Source organism: Camelina sativa, chromosome 6 (genome assembly GCF_000633955.1).
Source record: "Camelina sativa cultivar DH55 chromosome 6, Cs, whole genome shotgun sequence".
NCBI lineage: Eukaryota > Viridiplantae > Streptophyta > Magnoliopsida > Brassicales > Brassicaceae > Camelina > Camelina sativa.
The window spans coordinates 12,297,191-12,322,293 of NC_025690.1; the positions used below are offsets into that span (position 1 = coordinate 12,297,191).

General features: G+C 32.0%; 5 protein-coding genes and 2 pseudogenes across 6 annotated transcripts; 4 read left to right on the forward strand and 3 right to left on the reverse strand.

The window, feature by feature from the left end:
• Window positions 1,276-1,622, forward strand: LOC109133487 (annotated as a pseudogene).
• Window positions 2,229-4,559, forward strand: LOC104791034 (kinetochore protein spc25-like). Of its 2 annotated transcripts, none has more exons than XM_010516833.2 (8): window positions 2,229-2,506; window positions 2,677-2,742; window positions 2,937-3,083; window positions 3,266-3,367; window positions 3,460-3,558; window positions 3,659-3,781; window positions 3,903-4,114; window positions 4,329-4,559. In XM_010516833.2, the coding sequence occupies exons 1-8, from the start codon at window positions 2,359-2,361 to the stop codon at window positions 4,338-4,340; spliced, it is 909 nt and encodes a 302-aa protein (XP_010515135.1). In that variant the 5' UTR covers window positions 2,229-2,358; the 3' UTR covers window positions 4,341-4,559. The 2 variants fall into 2 exon arrangements, with proteins under 2 accessions (XP_010515135.1, XP_010515136.1); XM_010516834.2 differs by having other exon boundaries at window positions 3,460-3,549.
• On the reverse strand, window positions 4,829-5,857 carry LOC104698954 (F-box protein At3g28330-like). Its single transcript, XM_010414323.1, has one exon. The coding sequence runs from the start codon at window positions 5,855-5,857 to the stop codon at window positions 4,829-4,831; it is 1,029 nt and encodes a 342-aa protein (XP_010412625.1).
• On the forward strand, window positions 7,969-9,063 carry LOC104791036. The gene is made up of 4 exons (XM_010516835.1): window positions 7,969-8,053; window positions 8,163-8,285; window positions 8,407-8,618; window positions 8,833-9,063. Exons 2-4 carry the CDS (start codon window positions 8,201-8,203, stop codon window positions 8,842-8,844), a joined length of 309 nt encoding a protein of 102 aa, XP_010515137.1. The 5' UTR covers window positions 7,969-8,053; window positions 8,163-8,200; the 3' UTR covers window positions 8,845-9,063.
• Window positions 9,333-10,361, reverse strand: LOC104698955 (F-box protein At3g28330-like). Its single transcript, XM_010414324.1, has one exon. The coding sequence runs from the start codon at window positions 10,359-10,361 to the stop codon at window positions 9,333-9,335; it is 1,029 nt and encodes a 342-aa protein (XP_010412626.1).
• On the forward strand, window positions 18,946-20,230 carry LOC104698956. The gene is made up of 3 exons (XM_010414325.1): window positions 18,946-18,957; window positions 19,707-19,853; window positions 20,006-20,230. The coding sequence occupies exons 1-3, from the start codon at window positions 18,946-18,948 to the stop codon at window positions 20,228-20,230; spliced, it is 384 nt and encodes a 127-aa protein (XP_010412627.1).
• Window positions 23,680-24,163, reverse strand: LOC104791037 (annotated as a pseudogene).

A 25,103-nucleotide genomic window follows, 5' to 3' on the forward strand; every position in this document is an offset into this window, starting at 1 on the left:
GATAAGAATTGCGTTCGCCAATGCATCTTTTTTAACTGCGGTCCTCCTTCTCTTCCTACCAATGTTTATCGTTCTAAGTAATATACTCCTACTATTATTTTTGTTTTCATATAGATTTGCTTATTTGGATATAATTATTTAATAATCAAATTGACATGGTCTTTTTACTTTTTGTTTCCTATATAAGCAGGATGAAGTCTCCACAGAATCACGGAATCAGAGAATAGATTATTTTAGATCTTTAGACCAAAAACATATATAGATATTAAAGATATATAAGCACTTTGATGTTTAGATGAGTTCTTGGTTACTGATTTAATATACAGTACAACGATTCAGTTCAGTTTGGTTCCACCGATTTATTGTTTGAGTTTTTTAAAAAAAAATTATATATATATATATATATATATATATATATCAAATCAAAATGTCACATGATCTAAAGACATTGTTGAAATTTATTTAATTGCTATGCTTTTAATCATTTACATATAATTAACAAGGTAGATTTTTGCTTTCACCTTAATGTATTCATTTGTGATCTCTTCAAAAAATAAACAAAAATACAAGCGCACTATTTATATAGTTTCGGGAATCCATTTTAACTACATATTTAAGATATTTAATTAGACCAACTAACTCTCACGTACAAAAAGTAACCAACTAACCACCATCATTAAAAAAATTATCATAATTCATTTTTACTACATAATTTTATAAAAATCTAAATCACACATTTGAAAAAACAAAAATTAAATCACACAATATCATTTGAATAGTTGAAGTGTAACCCAAATCCAGGATCGGTTTGACTGTTAAGTAGATTAAACGCGGTCTTGTTTTCTCAAATCTTGAGTTGCCGAGGCCCATTAAAATCTAGCTAGTGCACTCTGATCTTCTCGTATTTCACCATTGATATATACACACACACTGCGTTTCCACAACATTTCATTTCACAAAATCCACTTAATCATCGAACGTTACCTTAAATTTGCTAAAGGTACTAAAGTATATTATATACTTGTTTGTTTCTCCATTTCGTTTGTAATTGTAGTATACAGTATTTAAGTTCAATTGTCCAACTAGATTTCTTTCTTTTCTAGCACAATCTCATGCATGTACTTTTCGCGTTTAGTCAAACTTTGAATTTTATAGAATTAACTTTTTGGCCATTCGTATATATATATATATTACACACACAACTATGACTAACAAAAAGAAGAAGAAAACGTACATAATCTTCTATCTGAAATCAAAAGAAAAAAACTTAAAAAGATGGAGATGACGAAAAGGAGTATGATGATGATAGTGATCGTGATGGTGATGGCCTCCATAACCATAAGAGAAGGATAAGCAGTAAGATTAAGATGGACATGCAAGCAAATGTGCATCGACCAATGTGGTGGCCGCATAACTGTCCCTGAATCTCCTTGTCTCCGTAAATGTCTCCACGAGAAGTGTGGCTCTCCACCTCATTTGTAATATATACAACTCATAACCTCTTATATATATTACGTATATATATATCATGCATATCTTTTAATTTGTGTTGAATAATGATTTATATTTACGGCGCCATTGCAGGCCGGTGAAGAAGGAATGAGAAACATTGGAGGGTAGATCAGCAAATATTCTAATGTATTAGTATTTAATGTTGTGCAAGAAAAAAATCCACCAATAATTAAGATTAATGAAAAGTCACTTACTTTAGATTCATGAATGCTAGTAAAATATTTACGATCGAGCTTTTTAGATCTTGAATGGTAACAACCTATGTCGCAAAAGCATATATAGTATGAAAAAGTAGAGACAAACAATGCACTGCATAAACGAAAGGTACGTAGTTAATGCACATAAAAGGGTCTTTGACATTAACACAATAGCGTAACGACGGTAGTACTACCCATGACATGAGGCCATGATGAGTGTCGATAAAAAAAAACTTCTCACTTTTAACGTAAAATAATATTATTTGCTATTGTGATATTGTAATTGTAAACCGTCAAGGTATTTACGACATTTACAGATGTGATGATAACATTGCATTGAGAAGAAACTACTCTATAAACTTTGATTTATTCAAAAAACATACACTAATGGGCCTTTTGAGGATAATACCTATGAGCCCAATAAGTTTGGATTTTAGCAAATCTAAAACGATGACGTTTTGAGGTTCTCATTTACAATCTCCGTGGCTAGCGTTTTTGAAGCATTTCGAAACTCAAAAACAAATTCTAATGGCGGGCTAAAATCTTCGATTGAGTCTCTCTCTCTCTCTCTCTCTCTCTCTCTCTCTCTCTCTCTCTCTCTCTCTCTGTGATAGAGCAGATTAGCGGCATCGCTGGTGGAGATACAACTATGAGGAAGACTATGGCGTCTCTGGGACTCATGTGTGAGAAAGATTTAGATGAACAGCGTAATAAAATCGATTCCTTCATCGCTTCTCCTTTCCAGAGATCGATGGACTCATTACTGGAGCGAGCTCAAGCCACTGCACAAAGCCAAGGTAAAAATTTCGAGATTCGTATAGTACCCAATCAATTTCGTATGACCCAACTCGTAAATTTTAAACATGTTTGGGTTTTAGGTTCTGTCTCTGTGAAATTAGGGTTTTCTAATTTGAATCGGACTGGTGAAATTGAGCGCTTTTGTGGAATTTTTATTTGATTTTTATAGCGGAACTAGCGAGTATGAAAGCGGATCTGAGACAAGCAGAGGATGAGCACGTTAAAGTGTTGGCAGGTATCATCACCCACCTTCACATCCCATTACCTCAAAAGCTTTAAACTTTGAACTTGTTCTTCCAGTTTCTTAAATAAGATGTTTAAATCATTAGATTCTCTTCTCTCCTTGGTGTTATCTTCCTTGCTTGTGAGTATCATGTTTTGCTGAGTTTGGATATCTTACCGCTTTTGGGATGTTTCGATGATGTATAGTGAAGACCCGTAAAGAGGCACGGCAAATGGGGATAAGGGATTCCATTTCTGCAAGTCAGTCTAGGATTGAAGTGCTTAGAAGAACTTTGCAGTTACAGAAGTCAAAGAAGGAAGAGTGTGCGAGAATGATCTCCCAAAAGATGCAAGGTTTTGTTAGCTTTGACTGATTTTATATATCATTTCTCAACTTCATTGTACATACAAGTTTCATGATTCAGCTACATGCTTTTGGGACTTTGTTTCAATTTTTTACTTTAAGAGGTTACATGGATTCACTGAAGACCAGGCTAACATATTTCTATTTGTTTTTTTTTTTTTTTCCGATAAAGCTTTGTCAACGTCTAAGGATAATTCTGAAGACAAAACAGATATTAGTGGAGCCATCTCTTGGTACAATCAGGCTCTCGGTTTTCATGTTGAAGCTGGACATGGTAATAAGAGAAAATTGAGTTTGTATCAGTCCTACTTCTTTAGTTCTGAACTTTGACCCTAAAAGATCTTGTTGTTTCAACTTTTCTTGCAGGAGTTAAATTCACATTCACCAACATTGATGCAAAAAGGCCGACACGCGAATTTTCATTCACAGTTCACTATGGAAATGAAATCTACACACGTGAGTATAGTGAGTATATATTTCTCTTTGAAGATAGCATCAACTACAATTTTTTTGTTTATAAAGAATCTTGTAACATGAAACTGTTGCCACCATTGTCTTATATCAGTATTGGATTGCGACCTGCAATTGGATGAAATCAAAGGGATGGTTCAAGAATTGAATAAAACCAATGACTTTTTCAGATTTGTTCGTCTGATGAGGGAGACGTTTCAGAAGTCCACTTTATCTGGTAAATAGTCTCACGCATATCCTTTTTTTATAACCTCAATCTCAAAAGTCTGAAATATTGTTTTCGATATATATATAAAGTTGAATATGACCAAGACTTGTGTGTTAATTGGATTTCTTAGAGGTGCCAACACATTCAGAACATCTGCAACAGGAAACCTCTGTCATATCTGCTTCAGCTCCAGCTATATCATTTTCCACTGATACAAACATTTCAACTCCAGAGAACAGGAGATCTAAGGTTCAAGTGAATCGGCGACAGAAAAGAGCTAGCGATTCACCACTCCTGTCTCCAGTATCCACGTCTGCCACTCGGCGTTCTTCTCGCCTTAAGGTACTGAATACTCATTGTCTTTTAATTGTTACAACACCAAACCAAATTCAAAATATATCTTAGATGCTATTGCTTCAGAAAGTAGGATAGCAGAACCTATCTTCATAACAACTGGACAATATAATTTTCTTTCTCATTTATAATAATTAACTGATCACATGGAGCCGATAGTATTCAACAGGCCACTTATATACTGATTTCTAACTTGTTACAGGGTAAGAAATGAAGGTGGAACTCGGTTTTACTCTTCATAAGAGTCAAGGAATGATGAGGGAGTTTTGGAAACTGTTGTCGACAACAATCCGTTGTTTGAATTTATATTTGACTGTTTTTTTGTAATCACGCTCACGCACAATGTTGATTTCGTTACTAGTGTGGGTGGCTATGCACATTCAGCTTGACAATCATGGATTCAAGGGTCACGATGGTTGCCTCCATTTTGACAGATCTTTTTATTTTCTTCTCATGGTCTTCTTGGGTGGTGGCGGTTAATCGGTTATTATACTTTTCTAAATGTTGGCAGGTGTTGTGTTCTGTTCTCGTACTTAATAGTTGACAATCACCAGTCAATTAAAACTACCAATTATTAAAGAAGGCCACAACAATATTCTATCTTAAATACTCAAAAATAAATCAAACACGATTCTCCAACTCGCTCTCTTGCATAAGAGGATAACAATAACCAGAAAAGCCATGAAACTACTCTCACCTTGCTCAAGAAGGCGAGGAAGGGATCTTGTGCAGCCAACGCGGGAGAACAAACATGCAAAAGTATGAGTGGTAAAGGCCTTCCATCAGGTTACAGTCGCCGGCAAAACTCAGAGTTTGATAGTCATTGCAACATTCCAAGCTATTGTGACGCCCAAACTTGTCTTCATGGAAGTTAGTAGACGCCAAACATTGATGCATCTTGCACATCATGTACATTGTATTAGCATCAAAAGGGTTTATTGTCAGCGGAATGTAATCGAAACCGGTCTCACAACAAGCTGGAGATATTTCAGATACTAATAGCCATTCCCGGCTATTTAGCCTCCATACACGTAACTTATGCTTTACATGTCCATCATCTTTGTCTTGGGAGACCAAGTTCATGTACATGATAAATCCTTGAGATGTTGTGCAAACTCTTCTTAATTTTGTTTTGGTTCCAACGTCAGGGAAAGGTGTAGCTTGACATCGATCAGATTCCTTACCAGTAGCGTAGAAATCATGGGATTCAAGAACCTCTCCATAGTCGCTGTTGGAGCCGATCCAGTGAAGGCTTCCGTTCAAGCTAATGGGGTTGAAACCATTCAGAGAAGACAAAGGGAGAGAAGATTGGAGTGTTTTGAAACTCCACAATCCTGTCTCGGATGAATATATCAGTAAACTCAGGACATACACGTTACTTGTATCCATCAAGACCACTTTGTAACCTAAAAAAACGTCGTTCTCAATTTGTGTGACAAGTCCAGAGGTGAAGAAAAGACCACGTGTAGGTGTAGGAGGAGGATGAGGGATTTTGACACATTGTCTCGAAATCGGATTAGCCACATAGTAAGTGTGTTTTACACCAGAAGTGATCAAAATCAAGCCAACATGGGTGTAAGCCTCGACGAGTGTAATAATAGGGTATTGAGTATTGAATCTGTGGTTTAAGAAAGAAGTGATATAAGATCCAAGAGATCGTTGAAGACCCCAAGTCTCGCATCCGTAGTGAGCCACGACTTCATCATCCGGTTCCGGTAGGACTCTGCACATGAGTGACCATGAAGAATGCGAGTTTTGATGGAGAGACATGAAAAGTTTGCGGAAATAAAGGAGACTCAACGAGTGAGTTCCATTGCTTGCAAACTAGTTTGGAAGTGGTGATGATTTTTATCGGTAATCTCGCTAGTATCGTTGCCCATAGATCCTCTGTTAAGAAGAAACTCTTCTTCTTCTTCTTCTTCTTCTTCTTCTTCTTCTTCTTCTTCTTCTTCTTCTTCTTCTTCTTCTTCTTCTTCTCTGTCTCCATACCAAAAATATTTAAGAATCTTGATCGGCTAATTTACACATAAGTGATAAGTATACTCATCTATATATATTTATCATCAACTATGAAAATAAGAAAATTAAAATAAATAATTCGTATTTGAATTAGGTTTGCTTTTTATTTATTTTATCTATCTATTTTTACCCAAATTTTGTACAACTGATTATCCTATTCTTATTTGAATTTAGAGCTACTTTTGAACAACTGATCATCCAACATATGTCTTCTTGAAGCGCAAGCATCAACTACACTACAATGTTTATAAAGAATCTAGTAGTAACATGAATTGTTTACAATCAATGTCGACCTGCAATGTGATAAGGATCCCACTCAAAGCAAAGATAAAACACACAACACCAGTTTCTTCCGGCAGATTTCTCTGCCTTTTCTTTTTGGCTTTTCTCGTTTATATAGAAGCAAATAACAAATGCAATCAATCGTGATTCCTAAATCGCAGGGAAAATGGGAATATGATAAAGTGGAATCGGAATAGATATCCAAATATACCCACAATATTATTATATAGTAGTAATATATTAGTAATTTTTATAATTTTAATAATGTAAGCATCCGAAATATTCAGATTTTTGGATATTTTTTATATTTTTAAGTGAATTTGGAGAAAAAATACTCTAAGTTTTTAGATAGGTTTAGTATTTTTGAATAATTTAGACAAATTTGAGTACTAAAATTTTGAATTATGAGAACTTAGGTAATCCGAATTCGAACTCAAATCATCTTCCATCTCAATTTTCTTTTAGTTTTATTATAATTTTATTTATGTATGTATCTTAACAGGTCACTAATTCGTATTCCAATTATATTTGTATCTCCAATATAATTGATATGTGCCAAGAGACATTTATAATCTCACATAGGTATTAAAAAGTGATTGTGATATATATATTGGTAGTCACTCATATAAAATTCAAGTAATCAATATTATAAAAGATGGTCAACTCTCTCCATCTGAGTGACACATCAGCAGTGGAGAGAGTGCCACCTGTCTATTCTCATAAAAAGCAAAGAGACCTATTTATGTATTTTATTCTTTTTTATATCACAAAAACAGTTTCAATATTTACATAAAAGATTTAGAGAGGCTTATAACATATCCCAAGAAGGTAGATGCATCACCAAAAGACAAAAAGGGTATCAAGATTGAATCAAAAAGCCACTTCTTCCACTTGGCGTAAACCATGAATCTATGGATATATATGGTTTAGGAGTTACAATTTGTCAATAGTTTGAAGAGTTGCAGCAGTGATAGAGATATTTGTTAATAATTATGTAGAGAAATTCATGAAAGTTTGTCCCTAAATATTTTTTTGAAGAAGATTGGAATTTTGTTCACTATCAAATGGAAGATAGTTGAATAAAATTGTAGAATGTTGGTTTAGCAAAATACAGAGACAAAGAGGAAGGGGTTTTCATATTCTAATATTTAGAAGTTGTCAAAAAGAAAATTAAATGAAATTCTTATAAATTTTTTTTTTCTAGAGTTATATTCAAGAAATTGAAGAGCTAGCATGAAAGGAAGATGTCTATCTAAATTATATATTAAAGAGTTAATCAAGCTGCAATCTTGATAAATTAAAATGTTAGTATTTCATAGTATATAACTGAGAAGCTAAAAAATTATTTGTTACAAAATATGCATCCTTAGACGAAGCTTTCATTTGAAATATTTATTTAGAAGTTTTAGACAAGAATTCTAAAATGTTTAAACTCTCAAAAGAAAGTTGTCTATGCATGTATCTAATAATTCAATTATTCAATTGTAAAATNAACTTTGACCCTAAAAGATCTTGTTGTTTCAACTTTTCTTGCAGGAGTTAAATTCACATTCACCAACATTGATGCAAAAAGGCCGACACGCGAATTTTCATTCACAGTTCACTATGGAAATGAAATCTACACACGTGAGTATAGTGAGTATATATTTCTCTTTGAAGATAGCATCAACTACAATTTTTTTGTTTATAAAGAATCTTGTAACATGAAACTGTTGCCACCATTGTCTTATATCAGTATTGGATTGCGACCTGCAATTGGATGAAATCAAAGGGATGGTTCAAGAATTGAATAAAACCAATGACTTTTTCAGATTTGTTCGTCTGATGAGGGAGACGTTTCAGAAGTCCACTTTATCTGGTAAATAGTCTCACGCATATCCTTTTTTTATAACCTCAATCTCAAAAGTCTGAAATATTGTTTTCGATATATATATAAAGTTGAATATGACCAAGACTTGTGTGTTAATTGGATTTCTTAGAGGTGCCAACACATTCAGAACATCTGCAACAGGAAACCTCTGTCATATCTGCTTCAGCTCCAGCTATATCATTTTCCACTGATACAAACATTTCAACTCCAGAGAACAGGAGATCTAAGGTTCAAGTGAATCGGCGACAGAAAAGAGCTAGCGATTCACCACTCCTGTCTCCAGTATCCACGTCTGCCACTCGGCGTTCTTCTCGCCTTAAGGTACTGAATACTCATTGTCTTTTAATTGTTACAACACCAAACCAAATTCAAAATATATCTTAGATGCTATTGCTTCAGAAAGTAGGATAGCAGAACCTATCTTCATAACAACTGGACAATATAATTTTCTTTCTCATTTATAATAATTAACTGATCACATGGAGCCGATAGTATTCAACAGGCCACTTATATACTGATTTCTAACTTGTTACAGGGTAAGAAATGAAGGTGGAACTCGGTTTTACTCTTCATAAGAGTCAAGGAATGATGAGGGAGTTTTGGAAACTGTTGTCGACAACAATCCGTTGTTTGAATTTATATTTGACTGTTTTTTTGTAATCACGCTCACGCACAATGTTGATTTCGTTACTAGTGTGGGTGGCTATGCACATTCAGCTTGACAATCATGGATTCAAGGGTCACGATGGTTGCCTCCATTTTGACAGATCTTTTTATTTTCTTCTCATGGTCTTCTTGGGTGGTGGCGGTTAATCGGTTATTATACTTTTCTAAATGTTGGCAGGTGTTGTGTTCTGTTCTCGTACTTAATAGTTGACAATCACCAGTCAATTAAAACTACCAATTATTAAAGAAGGCCACAACAATATTCTATCTTAAATACTCAAAAATAAATCAAACACGATTCTCCAACTCGCTCTCTTGCATAAGAGGATAACAATAACCAGAAAAGCCATGAAACTACTCTCACCTTGCTCAAGAAGGCGAGGAAGGGATCTTGTGCAGCCAACGCGGGAGAACAAACATGCAAAAGTATGAGTGGTAAAGGCCTTCCATCAGGTTACAGTCGCCGGCAAAACTCAGAGTTTGATAGTCATTGCAACATTCCAAGCTATTGTGACGCCCAAACTTGTCTTCATGGAAGTTAGTAGACGCCAAACATTGATGCATCTTGCACATCATGTACATTGTATTAGCATCAAAAGGGTTTATTGTCAGCGGAATGTAATCGAAACCGGTCTCACAACAAGCTGGAGATATTTCAGATACTAATAGCCATTCCCGGCTATTTAGCCTCCATACACGTAACTTATGCTTTACATGTCCATCATCTTTGTCTTGGGAGACCAAGTTCATGTACATGATAAATCCTTGAGATGTTGTGCAAACTCTTCTTAATTTTGTTTTGGTTCCAACGTCAGGGAAAGGTGTAGCTTGACATCGATCAGATTCCTTACCAGTAGCGTAGAAATCATGGGATTCAAGAACCTCTCCATAGTCGCTGTTGGAGCCGATCCAGTGAAGGCTTCCGTTCAAGCTAATGGGGTTGAAACCATTCAGAGAAGACAAAGGGAGAGAAGATTGGAGTGTTTTGAAACTCCACAATCCTGTCTCGGATGAATATATCAGTAAACTCAGGACATACACGTTACTTGTATCCATCAAGACCACTTTGTAACCTAAAAAAACGTCGTTCTCAATTTGTGTGACAAGTCCAGAGGTGAAGAAAAGACCACGTGTAGGTGTAGGAGGAGGATGAGGGATTTTGACACATTGTCTCGAAATCGGATTAGCCACATAGTAAGTGTGTTTTACACCAGAAGTGATCAAAATCAAGCCAACATGGGTGTAAGCCTCGACGAGTGTAATAATAGGGTATTGAGTATTGAATCTGTGGTTTAAGAAAGAAGTGATATAAGATCCAAGAGATCGTTGAAGACCCCAAGTCTCGCATCCGTAGTGAGCCACGACTTCATCATCCGGTTCCGGTAGGACTCTGCACATGAGTGACCATGAAGAATGCGAGTTTTGATGGAGAGACATGAAAAGTTTGCGGAAATAAAGGAGACTCAACGAGTGAGTTCCATTGCTTGCAAACTAGTTTGGAAGTGGTGATGATTTTTATCGGTAATCTCGCTAGTATCGTTGCCCATAGATCCTCTGTTAAGAAGAAACTCTTCTTCTTCTTCTTCTTCTTCTTCTTCTTCTTCTTCTTCTTCTTCTTCTTCTTCTTCTTCTTCTTCTTCTTCTCTGTCTCCATACCAAAAATATTTAAGAATCTTGATCGGCTAATTTACACATAAGTGATAAGTATACTCATCTATATATATTTATCATCAACTATGAAAATAAGAAAATTAAAATAAATAATTCGTATTTGAATTAGGTTTGCTTTTTATTTATTTTATCTATCTATTTTTACCCAAATTTTGTACAACTGATTATCCTATTCTTATTTGAATTTAGAGCTACTTTTGAACAACTGATCATCCAACATATGTCTTCTTGAAGCGCAAGCATCAACTACACTACAATGTTTATAAAGAATCTAGTAGTAACATGAATTGTTTACAATCAATGTCGACCTGCAATGTGATAAGGATCCCACTCAAAGCAAAGATAAAACACACAACACCAGTTTCTTCCGGCAGATTTCTCTGCCTTTTCTTTTTGGCTTTTCTCGTTTATATAGAAGCAAATAACAAATGCAATCAATCGTGATTCCTAAATCGCAGGGAAAATGGGAATATGATAAAGTGGAATCGGAATAGATATCCAAATATACCCACAATATTATTATATAGTAGTAATATATTAGTAATTTTTATAATTTTAATAATGTAAGCATCCGAAATATTCAGATTTTTGGATATTTTTTATATTTTTAAGTGAATTTGGAGAAAAAATACTCTAAGTTTTTAGATAGGTTTAGTATTTTTGAATAATTTAGACAAATTTGAGTACTAAAATTTTGAATTATGAGAACTTAGGTAATCCGAATTCGAACTCAAATCATCTTCCATCTCAATTTTCTTTTAGTTTTATTATAATTTTATTTATGTATGTATCTTAACAGGTCACTAATTCGTATTCCAATTATATTTGTATCTCCAATATAATTGATATGTGCCAAGAGACATTTATAATCTCACATAGGTATTAAAAAGTGATTGTGATATATATATTGGTAGTCACTCATATAAAATTCAAGTAATCAATATTATAAAAGATGGTCAACTCTCTCCATCTGAGTGACACATCAGCAGTGGAGAGAGTGCCACCTGTCTATTCTCATAAAAAGCAAAGAGACCTATTTATGTATTTTATTCTTTTTTATATCACAAAAACAGTTTCAATATTTACATAAAAGATTTAGAGAGGCTTATAACATATCCCAAGAAGGTAGATGCATCACCAAAAGACAAAAAGGGTATCAAGATTGAATCAAAAAGCCACTTCTTCCACTTGGCGTAAACCATGAATCTATGGATATATATGGTTTAGGAGTTACAATTTGTCAATAGTTTGAAGAGTTGCAGCAGTGATAGAGATATTTGTTAATAATTATGTAGAGAAATTCATGAAAGTTTGTCCCTAAATATTTTTTTGAAGAAGATTGGAATTTTGTTCACTATCAAATGGAAGATAGTTGAATAAAATTGTAGAATGTTGGTTTAGCAAAATACAGAGACAAAGAGGAAGGGGTTTTCATATTCTAATATTTAGAAGTTGTCAAAAAGAAAATTAAATGAAATTCTTATATAAAAAAAAAATCTAGAGTTTTTTTTTTGTCGCCTCATAGAACTTATGAAATTGAAGAGATAACATGAAATTCTAGAGTTATATTCAAGAAATTGAAGAGATAACATGAAAGGAATATGTCTATCTTAATTATATCTATTAAAGAGCTAACCAAGCTGCAATCTTGAAAAATTAAAATGTTAATATTTCATAGTATATAACTAAGAAGCTAAAAAACTCTTTATTACAAAATATGCATCCTTAGATCAAACTTTCATTTGGAATATTTTTTTAAGAAGTTTTAGACAAGAATTGTAAAATGTTTAAGCTCTCAAAACAAAGATGTTCATGCATGTATCTAATAATTAATTGCAAAATGAAAAACCTATTTGAAGTATTAAAAAAATCAAAGTCAAAATTATATTTTTCAAGATTTACACAATTAAAAAATAGATAAACTCTACATTAAAAAACCAAATTGATAGCAAAATTGTTTAGAAAACGGTAAATCATAAGTCCGCGCATAGCGCGGGTATTCTTCTAGTCTTATTTAATATGAGAAGGTTTTTGTCAGCTTTTGTTAAGGAGATGACACTTGGCATGTTATCTATCTAACACTTCTCTTCTTTTGTTGTTTGGACCTAACTAATTAAATTTATTTGTATTTTGGACCTACGTAATTAGAAGCCCATAAAACAAACAAAATACTTTTAACATTTTCTTTTTCCCCTTTTCAATAAGAACCCTTCTGATCTAAAGCCACTTTCATCATAGGAAAAAAAACTGATTATAGTTTATTCTGAAATTATAAATATGGGTTTCAATCTTATGTATGATTTTTTTTTGACCTCCCTTATGTATGATTAAGAGCAAAAACGGATTCTAAATTATATATAAAATTTATTTCTGAGTTTAAATCTTATAAATGATTCATGGACAAGAAAGAATTCTAGATTATGTTAGACTGTGGGATGTTAATGTGTTCGTTAAATTCTCTTATAAATTCATAAATTTTTGGATTTTTATTTCTGCAAACTTTATGGCCTTTAATGCTATATAATCTAATAGTGGGATGTTTTCCGTAAGTAATTTGATAATTGCTTACTCATTTATTTCCCATTAGATCTTACCAATTTTTTTCCCAAAAAGTAGAATTCATTCTGTTTTCCATGGAATTAGAATTCAATCCCTAATTACTCTCTTTTAAAACAAATTTTCAGTTATTATTATTTAATTTCAGTCATTAGGTTCCTATAAAAAAAATATTATTTTTATATATCTTTCCAAATTTCAATAGGTATTCTTGAATCATTTTAAAATTATTTTTGCAAGTTATCATGGTTTGTTGTTCACATTAATACTACATAGAAAAAAATTATGTGAGAATGTTTGACAAATTTATTTATTCATTAGAGTGTTTATGTATGTCTTTCCTACTCTCCATGAGCCGGTCCGGCAATTTTGGATGTCATAAGCCAATATTTATAAAAAATCTGTTTTTATTATTGTAAACAAAATTATAAAATATAGTAATATAAAAAATTATTTTCATTATTTTCATATTGTAGTTTGTTTATTGCTTGCACACACTTTTCTTTCTCTTTTCAATGTTTTCATGTTCATTTAAATATTTATATGGAAATAAATATTATATTACCAAATAACTCATTATTCTTTTAAAACTTTTCGAATATGGAAATTTTTTTATTAGAGTTAATAACTGAACTTATAATTTTAATTTTAAAATTTCCCTACATAAAAAAACCTAAACTTTTGGCCTAAAATATGCCCCAAAAAATGGATGCCCTAATCTTTAACTTCACTTGCTTAGCCTATGGGTAGAGCCTTGAACCATGTTTTATTTTTACTTCAGGGTTGTCGTGTTTGTTGGTTGTGTTAACATTACTACGTCATGAGAAAAATGAACTACATCATGATTTAATATGTTGGGCATGTTAGGTTTTGTTCTTTTCTTATATTTTAGAATTTCATTTTTTTTTCCTTTTGGACATTCATGTGGCAAAGCAGGATAAACCTTCTTCTTACTGGACGATGCATAGAAGTTTCTCCATTGTAAATTTAGTTTCTTATTAGTCTTCATCTTTAAGCAAAAAAAAACGTATTTAAAACTATTATAAAAAAGGAAAATTTTATGTTTACTATTATATGCTTAAAAAATCATGTTGTTAAGCTTGTGATGTCTTTTTATATCATGGTACTATATGAGTTGCATTTTTCTATACTATATCTGATTAATTTGAGTTCTATAGTTTTGAGTAGTATATGCTAATTGTATATTGGTATCATATATTTTTAAGAATCTTAGTATCAAATAGCTTTAGAATTAACCATCTTATAAATAAAAGAACAAAATAAATTCCTATAACAATTTCCACTTTCACATGTAATAGTTTACTTTCTAAGAAATTTTATTATGATGACATTTGACATTATAATATTCTACGGGTTGTCTTCTAAGTAGTTATGACAAAATGATTATTCATTTTATTCAATTGCATCTATGATGATGATGAAATAAAACCATTGAATGTTTATAATCATCATAAATTTATTTACTTGGATTCATTTTCATTATTAAAATTTCGTAAAAACAATTTTAATTTGTATTAGAATGTATAAATAATAAATTCTATCATGAGGGAGCAATGTGATTGCATTTTTTACCTCACTAAAAATTAACTGGTAAAGATATTTATTAAGTTCATTTTTGTTTATCTAAATTTCATATTAAGATTGTATTCATGTAAGTTATATTACAAAATTACATTTTCAGTAGATTTCGAACTGGTAATAGAAATTTTGCAAAATCAAGCGACAAAAGAAAAACGATGGTGAATGCTTAAGACCATCTGCATTGGTAGTTTATTATAGAATTTCTAATAATTAAAATAAATGAAAAATAATAATATTATTTTAATTGAAAAAGAGAAAATTGATTCTCAAAGTTTAACATATAATGACAAATGTCATTATCTAAGTAGCTAGATTTTATTATAATAAACTAAATCCACAAAAATTTAAAATCTTAATTAAATAGTTTATTTTGTTATTTATAATTATTAAATTTTTTATAAGTCATAAAATAAAATTAGCTTTCTAAGAATTTCCATTATGCATAATTTTAAACAATATATTTAATTATTTAAAATTAATATTAGTTGATACAATAAAATATTAGTATGATTAAACAAATTATGAGAGTTGTAAAAAAAATTAGTATCGTGAAACTTTCTTTAACTATATTAGTATATATAATTTTATTATTGATAATACATGATATCTTGTGTTTTTATGTAATTTTAGAGCTTAATTCTTCATTGTTTTGTGCATATTCATGAGCATTCAGGTTGATTTAGGTTGCATTTTGCATCAAGTTTGTTATCTCAGATGATGGAGTAGAGATGTACAAGGAAAGTGTTCTTTGGAGCCAAATAAGTCAATAATTAGTAATATAATGGAAGACACACATTTGGATGCACACAAGATGATTGATGATTCGAAACCAGTTTGCAGTCCCTCAAAGATCGACTCGTATGAAGACCTTTCGTTGGGATTTAGCTCCAGAGGTCTTCATATAAGTTATTGGAAATTGAGTAAGCTTTGGAATGGAGGTGATTTCAGGCCAATCAGATGTGCGTGTAAAGAGTTATACCTGTTTGAGTGAACGTATATACAGCCAGAGTGAAGACAGGAGCCACACGCGGCCAAGAGCAGCGGCCAAACGGTGGCCGAGTGAAGACCAGCAGCCATCCAAATCGGTCAAGAGCTGGCCGATGGAGTTCAGTAAGAGGAAGATCGTTTACAGCAGCGGCCTAGCTCAATCGGCCAAGCCATGACCGTTGGAGCCACGCGACCTCATCAATCGGCCAAGCCATGGCCGATGGAGTTCAAGAAGAGAAAACACCGTTTACACCAGCGGCCACCACCATCGGCCAAAGTGTGACTGGCCATCCCAATTGGCCATCTCAATCGGCCATCTCAATCGGTCAAAGCATCGCCGTGTGAGACCATCACCACACTTGTTTTAGTTTTGATCCGGGTTTGACCCGGTTTGAACTGGGTTGATCCGGCTCCCTTTTATTTTGCTATAAATACTCTAACCCTATTAAGGGGAGACTGATCTCTTATCTCTTATATTTGGTTGATCTTTTGTTTATCTCTTGTTTAGCAGCCACTTAGGATTCTTAAGCTTATTTACTCTTGGTTTGTTGAATGATTGAGTACTTCTAAGTTTTTTTAATAGCAATTTCTCTTTCAAATCTCTTAATCTATAATCTCTTATTATGATTTCACAAAGATCAAACTCTTTCCTTTGTGTGATCATGATGATGAGTGAGTAGAACATTAGAACTTTGGGCTAGGTAGATTAGGGAGATATATGATTAATCTTTGATGTCTAGAACCTTATTTATGTGTTTCCTATCTTGTTTAGTGTTAATAATGCTGGAAAGCCTTGATCTAGCTTGAATCTAGACATTAGGATTTCCATTGCCCAGAAGGTGTTTGATGAAATTCCTGAATCACACTATTCAAGGGCTTTGCACTCCTAGCCAATGGAAATTGATGATTAGGGTGCTTAGTGGTATTAAGACTTGTTCTTAATGCATGCTAGCTTTGTGATTGCCTTTGGAAAAAGTTGATTATCACTTGATTAGCATAGGAATCTCTACCATGGAAATGGATTGATTTGCATTAGTGTTCTTAGCCATAGGATTGTTCTTGATTGTTGCATGGACATCTAGGATTGGTTAGCTATCTCTCAAGTCAATTACCTTGCCCAAGGTTCACTTGTTTAATCTTGATTTAAAGTTTGTTGTTAGTTGTGTTCTGTTTCTTTTCTTTAATTTGTTTGCTAGTTAAGATTGTTACAACAAAACCAATTCATGTTAAGAATAGATTAAGCAACTTTGTGTATTCTTAGTGAGTTGATTAATGCAGATTGTGGATTGATAATTTAATTGACTGAAATATACTACATCAATACATATATGATATGAAATATAACTACTTAATAAAATTAAATATAATTAATAAGCAATTTAATATGTTTTAAAATACTAATAATTTTGTATTTATTATTTAAGATCAAATGCAAAGAAAAATAACAAAATAAGTATTCAAAGCAAATTATATTAAAAATATTAAGTTACAAAATTAATGAAAATATTATATTGACGAGAAACTCACCAATGACCACATAATATAAGAAAGATGTTCTCAAATTTCTCTACATTAAAAATAATATTATATGATGAGAAACTTAATGAGTTTTTCACCAATACACATGCTCTAATATGTATTAAAAATCTAAAAGGAGAAAAAAAACATAAACTCTACTATGCAATCAAAATTTTCTCCATGTAATACTATATATAAAAGGAAAACTCAAGTAACACTTAATAAATAAACCCAAAAAAAACTAAAATGATCACTATATTTTTAAAATCACAAAAATAATCATTGTTGGGTAACAAATAAAAACTAATAATTTCCAAATTACTAAAATTGAACAACATTGTAACCTAATTAAACTCGTGTGTAGCACGAGATGACTTCTAGTAATATATAATAGAAACTATATAAATCATGTAAACCCAAACTGAATACAGTGTAATATGAAACGATACATACAACCATGAAATTAAGGTTAAAAAATCAAAAAGTTGAAAAACATTATGTATGGATGGTGAAGAAGAAAAGCATAACTGTTAATTAGTGTTGGAAAGAAAGAGAAGAATCTTCCGTTTTGGTATGTGAGATCAAAATTCTTGTGTGACTATATGAGTCATTTGAAAACCAAAGCAGAATACATCAACATCAGTTGCCCTAATTTTCTTATAATTAAAGAGATATCACTAAGAACAATAATTGGGTTCACCTGTACAGTGAATCTCTTCGTTCACCCCCTTATAAAATAAGAAATAAAATATGTATATTTTCCCTTATACATTATTATAAAATTAAAAATTTAAACCGTTCTTTTATAAATCCAAACCAATATATAATTTCATTCTAACTGTAATATCTAAACTCTAACCATTTCATTTGTAAACTCAAACCGACATATAATTTCATTCTAATTGTAAAATATAAATCCTAACTATCTCATTTGTAAATTCTAACCGACATATAATTTCGTTCTAATTGTAAAATCTAAATCTTAACCAACTCATTTGTAAACGCAAACCGAGATGTAATTTAGTTTGTAAAACGGAAATTTTGTTTGAAAACTCAAACCGACACATCACACTTGAGAGTATAGGAGGTGAACCTAAGTATTTGTCTATCGCTAATGGTAGATAAAATATATGGTAAGGTGTTGCAAAACTGAATAATTTTTTTTTTTCAATAACTGAATAACATTACATGGTCTTAACATTTACACCCAGAAAAAAAAAACATTACCTGGATCAATTTTGTCTGGAAGGAGAAAGAAAGCATATGTGTGATGTGTCGTCCGTCCACTGCATGCGTGGGAACTCTGTTCGAAGTTTCCGTTTTGGGATATTCTCAAAAAGTTTGAGAATAATATATTTATCCATATATAGAAACTTTATGACTTCGGAGTAAAGAAAACATATGTTTTCTTTTCCAAAAACACTCTTTACATTAGTCATGCACAAAAATAAATCTCTATATATATATGCATTATGCACTATTTCGACCAGCAAGCCAAGAGTTTTTATTTTCACTCGATTCTTTACCTTTTCTAGCTCCTCCGTCTCAAACGTAACTCTCCTCTTTTTCGTTCTCCCCGATCAACATTGTGCTTGTCAAGCTCGCACTGTGCTTAGGACTAGCTTCCACGTAGAAGAAGCCTCCAGTGATGACCATCGAGGTATTGTACGAGAAAGCCTACCAAACAATACTATTCCAATAATGTTGTATTAAAAGTAATTAACCTTGTGTCCTTTGATTAACTCGAACGTCTGTCCAATAATTTTTCATGGTTTAATCCTGACCGTGTTACGCCTTATGGGTATAGTTTGGTCAGGCAGCTCGAGCCGTTATAGTTCCACACCAACTACCAAATTCTTCATTTTTCGTGTGGTTGATATGACTGGTTAAGAAAATATGATTAACAGAACATTTATTTATTATATTCATATATCGGAACGTAAAAAAGAATTAGTCAAATCACACCGTAAGTTGTGACTTTAATGCTTTGCACTTTGTATCCTTTTTATATGTTCAATACATTAAATTTATTAACAAATTTTAAATAATAAGAAAAATAATTAGAGTGAAAAAATTAAGCAAATAATAAGAAAAAGATAAGTAAAACATAAGCAAAACCTAAGGAAAACCTAAGAAAAAAAAAAGCAAAAATCAATGGCCCGGCGACGTGGGTACAGTGGGGTGGCGAGATTGTGAACACACGCAGCACACTCAATTTTTCTAGTTATTGTGGTATACTGTAAACAGTAAACACTATAAATGTAATCTCATGTCCGTCTGAAGTATGAGAATTTTTGTTTTTTTTGATAAACAGCAACTCTGTGAATATATTTGGAACTACTGTTGCAATCTCTAATTACTCATGTTATGATTATGGCAAATTGGCAATAATGTGTAAATGTCTTGCAGCGGGACACATATCAGAAGACAGGGTGTCTTAATCTTGAATGCTCTGGATTCGTACAAGTCAGTAACCAGTTCGCAGTAGGTAGTGCATTTTCTCCTACCTCTTCTTACGGCGGCAACCAGTTTGACGTAACAATGTTCATCTGGAAGGTTTGTGAACATTATTAGACTTTTCCCAATTTAAATCAAATTTGTTAGTTCTCTTTATTCGGTTAAAATGCTCGTCCCCGGAAACTTAGTCTCGATCTTGGTATTTGAGAGTTTTTAGTTTGTTGTTGTAATGTATTGTTTTGGAATCGTAGGATGCTAACGATGGGAACTGGTGGCTGATCATTGATTCATCGTTGATCGGGTATTGGCCGGAGAAACTGTTCACGCATCTAGCTCATGGCCCGGCGGAGTTGGTACTGTGGGGTGGCGAGATTGTGAACACACACGCAGCTACGGCCAGCACACTACCACGCATATGGGTTCGGGCCACTTTGCAGAGGAAGGCTACGGCAAGGCAAGCTTCTTCCGCAACCTGAAGATCATTGACTACCTTGCATACCTGCAGCCAGTTCCAGAATTTGTCCTGCACACGAAACACCCGACGTGAGTGGGGAAGTTATTTTTACTTTGGCGGACCTGGATTGAACTCCTTATGTCCCTAGTATTATAATCAATTAAATAAAATATTAGTGTAACTTTAGAGTTTAGACATGTAACGTATATAAACGTGATTTTATATAATATAATCAAGTACAACTCTAATGTATAATTAAAATAAATACTATTAACTTCAGTTTTGAAATTAAAAAATGAGAATGACTAATATGGACTTCTCATTTTATTCTTCATTTAATCGTTTTGGAGGTTGTATAATTGCTAACTCTCATACTCACGGTCATCGTAAACTCTTTTTTCTTGTCGACTTTAAGAAAAACATGCATATAACATATATTAGTTATTTTTTACAACTTATCTATTGTATGAATCAGTTTATATGCACTTATCGAACCCCAGTAAACGCAGTTTATTGCAGATTAATGATGCAAAACTTATCGGGAGGTCCAGAGTGCTGCATTCAAGGTTGTTCGTCGTGGTCTTGTGTGTTCAAAATAGAGATGTGGTACATGCATAATTGTTTGTGTTAAAGGGAGAATATGTCCATCATAGGTGATGTATTTTTTTTTGGTGTCTTTTGTCATTCATTCAGTATTTGTTTTGGGTCATTTGTCGCAAGAATGCTTTTTTGTGTCTTTTTAATTTTTTTCTTAAGTTGTGATTAGGTGTGGAGACGATGTGCTAGATTTGGAGTCTTTTGGTTGGATTCAAGATTAATCGGAATAAAGAAGCAGGAAGTAACTTTTGGACATCTTCAAGTTGAACTGAATCATGAAGTCTGGACAAATCTAGAGAAATCTGGTCAAGTCTATAGAAGTCTGGTGAGGTTTGGAGACAAGTATAGAGAAGTCTGGAGGAGTCATGTGAAGTTTATGGACAAGTCTGCTGAAGTTTATAGACAAGTTTGCTGAAGTCTAGAGAATTCTGAAGAAGTTTGGTGAAGTTTGTAGACAAGTCTGGTGAAATCTTGTGAAGTCTGTAAACAAATCTGTTGAAGTGTGGAGAAGTTTAGTGAAATCTAATGTCTTTCTGCCTGGGTTCAAGACACTTATTTTATTTTTCTGAATTTTTCTATTTTCACTTTTATTTTATTTCTTTTATTTTATTATGAGTTTTTTTGCATCTTGAGACTTTTTAAGTCATTTCTAGAGATTAAATATCCATCCTCTTTGACCATTTGGAAAATATTTCTAAACTCTTTTCTCGTTTTATTTCATCAATTTAATTATGTCTTCTTCATCTCTTTTTGTTGTTGCTTTCAATATGTGTGAGTAGTCACCTAATTGGGTTTTAGGGTTCTAAGCAAGAGATCAAATGATTTAAAGATTTAATTGTTGCTTGAGAATTCTATTTTCTTTGTGGTTCTTTGATTCATATGCTCTTAATGCTAGAATAGGACTGATCACCTTGTTCTAGATTTTAGGTTTTTCTATGCATCAAAAGTGTTCAGTATAATGTCTGAACAAATATGAATTGAGCAATATTTCTCTAACCTGCGAAAGTTGACCTTAGGGGATATTGTAAACTTAGTGAACTTGGTTGATAATCCAAATTTGATTAGGAGATTGCAAATGAAGTTTAGTAATTGAGTAGTCAAGTTTAGTGATTAATACCTTGAAAGAGGGTTAGTCAAATCTTGTGTGCATGTTCTAGAACGGTTGTTAACTATTGAATTCCTTCATTCATTTCCCCATTGATCATTGATCTCTGAAATACCCTAAGCCCAATGTTTTAATCCTATAAGTTAAACCGTTTTATTTATTGCATTTTTATTTACAATTTCTGAAACCAAACAAACAAGCATTTGTTCGCTTTAGCTATTTACAAGTCTCGCAAATCTTTAGTGTACCATTGGTCCTTGTAGATTCGACCCTGCATATACTGTCTCACGATTAACTATATCGGGTAATTACTCAAACAACCAATAGGGGATGTCGTACATAGTCTGTTGTAGATCCGAGTGTTACAAGCAAAGTTACGCCGTGAAAGACTGAAATCAATGTTCCTTAGAGGTTCTCATCGTAATCACATATGTTGTAGGTATTTGAATATTATTATAATAAAATTATAATATTATATCAAATATCTTCTACTAATGATGTAATAGAAGGCACAAAAAAAGAACACAAATTATTTACTTCCAAGCAATCTCAAATTTTTAGTTGCTTTTAAATATTTATCGTCTTGGTGTAATTAGCTTTCATATTTGTTGATATATATATATATATATATATATATATATATATATATATTGGAAATAAATGATTTAAAAAGAAAGTTTGGCCATTTATTCTTTTATTTGTAAATCAATTTTTAAGCAGTTTAAGGAGATAAAAATTATAAAATAATCTTACTAGTACATAAAAATCATGAGAATTTGAAGAAGAGGTTTTTTTATATTTTATTGAAAAATAAACTTTTTATATCAATAATTTTTGGTCTGAAAAGTTTAGAATACCTTTTTGGACTTTTTAATAAGTTCTAAGAAAGTAAATTATGTATTGTACTTTAATAAGTTCAAAAAAAAGTCAATTATGTATTCTAAAAAAAAGTAAATAAGATTAAGATATAACGCCTTATGTCGTTCGTACTTGTTAAGGTATAGAGAACACCACACACAAAAATAACACACTTGGAACGCGCCAAGCAAACGCTTTAATCAATCTTATAAAAACTCTTGTTTCTTACAAGACTTGAAACTAAGCTCACTCTTCTATCTATCTAACACAACATCATGTGTAGATCTAAAAGAGTTAAAACACACTCACCTTCAAAGCTTTTTGTGTTCATTTGAAGGTTTACAAAACTCACAACTTTTATCCCACGAGTGCTAGCTCTTTTTGTGGCTAGCCATAGTCTACTTATACCTACACAAACGATCTTTAACCTAGATCTTTGTGTATCATAATTAACTAAAAGGAAATATTACTTATCCCTAAGAAAATATCCTTCCTTATTTCTTCTAATCAAATATACTCTCAATATCTTTGAGTATATCTTGATCTTTTCTTTCTTCCTTCTCATGCATCTTATCACCGCGTCCCACAATCTTTCTCTACATTAGCACGTCACGCCATGTCAGCATATCAGACATCTGAGACATTTCACAGCCTCCTGTTACTTTTAGAGTTCTGATGCACTTTCAGTATTTGAATATGATAAAACTAGTGTTTGTATCACATAACATTTGACTTGTAAGCCAATCTTCCAAATTGTAGTTTTAGTTGTTTTAATTACGTTGTTGACCCCGTTATTATACAAGAATATATATAAACACGGACGCCAAAAAATCAAATTGAGGTTGTGATTTAGATAAAAATATGATTTTTATTTCATGGCATTTTGATTACAAAGAGAAACTACATGCCTTTTCATAGTCATAGGAAAGTAAATCAACGGATCAACAATTTTAATTAATAGCAACAACATTTTTCAGGTTGAGACGGAGACACTGTGGTACATCCTCCTTGCGCGTACCGGGATGATAGGCAATCCGTAAAGCATTTATAATCATCATATGAAGGTGTACATGTATGAGTGCATTCTAGTTTCTAGGCCATTAATCTTTACTTTGATCTCTGCACATATATGCACAAACACAAACTCCACATTAATCTAACTATGACATGCCACATAACATTTTCAAATGATCATTTCTCAAAAATTATTGTACATCGCTTTAAAGATTTTATATGATCAAATTTAGGTAATAACTACTGTAATTGCAATAATCATTATACATATATCAAATTAAAAAAATACCTGATGCCATAGCCTTTTGTGGAGACGACGAGACAGCCAATATAATTACAAGAAAAAGATTCAATAAGATTTTTGTGTAACCCATTTTTATTTTGTTGAATAAACAATGGTCTGCATGCAACTTTTTAGATTTTGAGTAAGTCCTATTTATAGACCTATTCATCTAGGTATTGGACACATAAATCCTAAATATCTCACTATACTAGTCTTCTATATTTTTATTACCATTAAGAGTTTTTACATATTTGTAAAAATCATATTTTGGGTCAAAAGTTGAATAAGCAATTAAGAAAAAATCTTGGAATTGAACACATATTATTTATTATTTACTTCCAAAATAACCTCAACTTTTTAAAAAAATAAATTTATTGTCTCGATGTCATTAGCCTTTCATATTTGTTGATAATATATATATATATATATATATATATGTATATATACATTTATTATTATTTTAAAAATAGTTTGTTCATTTATACTTTTGTTTATAAATTGACAGTTATGACTATAGAGCTACACTACCTTTACTTGTATATATATAAAATCAAGTTCTAAACAGTTTAAAAATATAAATTACTAGATAAGGGCCCGCACGATGTGCGGATTTTAAAATTGTTAAAAAAAAAATCCTAAACCCTAAACAATTTTTTAAAAATAAAAACAAAAAATATTTCTTGAAAGAAATATTTTAATAATTTTAGTTAGAGGAAAAAATCATATTTCTATTTACCTTCATTCACTTATTTATATTTTTATATTTTAAATATATTATAACAATAATTACAATAATCTAAAGCTAATTTATATCCCACCAAAACTTTTGCCAAATACTCATCATTACAAATATTATTATTGTCAAATTTCAAGAACATTTCACAACTTATTACAAAATATTTTACATGCAAAGAATTCATCAAAACAACATATAATTAATAACCATGTACAATTTTACTGTATGTTGTACCATTAAAAATATGCTCTTACACCCAAAATTATTTTATTGTTAAAGTATGCTCTTTATCACCACCTAAA

What these genes read in the sequence shown, in the direction of transcription:
- LOC104791034 (XM_010516833.2), top strand. Translation starts at nt 2,359, where the DNA reads ATGAGGAAGACTATGGCGTCTCTGGGACTCATGTGTGAGAAAGATTTA. An exon ending in GCACGTTAAAGTGTTGGCAG is followed by an intron (nt 2,743 to 2,936) that starts GTATCATCACCC and finishes GATGATGTATAG; the next exon opens with TGAAGACCCGTAAAGAGGCA. An exon ending in TCAGAAGTCCACTTTATCTG is followed by an intron (nt 3,782 to 3,902) that starts GTAAATAGTCTC and finishes TGGATTTCTTAG; the next exon opens with AGGTGCCAACACATTCAGAA.
- LOC104698954 (XM_010414323.1), bottom strand. Translation starts at nt 5,857, where the DNA reads ATGTGCAGAGTCCTACCGGAACCGGATGATGAAGTCGTGGCTCACTAC.
- LOC104791036 (XM_010516835.1), top strand. Translation starts at nt 8,201, where the DNA reads ATGGTTCAAGAATTGAATAAAACCAATGACTTTTTCAGATTTGTTCGT. An exon ending in TCAGAAGTCCACTTTATCTG is followed by an intron (nt 8,286 to 8,406) that starts GTAAATAGTCTC and finishes TGGATTTCTTAG; the next exon opens with AGGTGCCAACACATTCAGAA.
- LOC104698955 (XM_010414324.1), bottom strand. Translation starts at nt 10,361, where the DNA reads ATGTGCAGAGTCCTACCGGAACCGGATGATGAAGTCGTGGCTCACTAC.
- LOC104698956 (XM_010414325.1), top strand. An exon ending in TAACAATGTTCATCTGGAAG is followed by an intron (nt 19,854 to 20,005) that starts GTTTGTGAACAT and finishes TTGGAATCGTAG; the next exon opens with GATGCTAACGATGGGAACTG.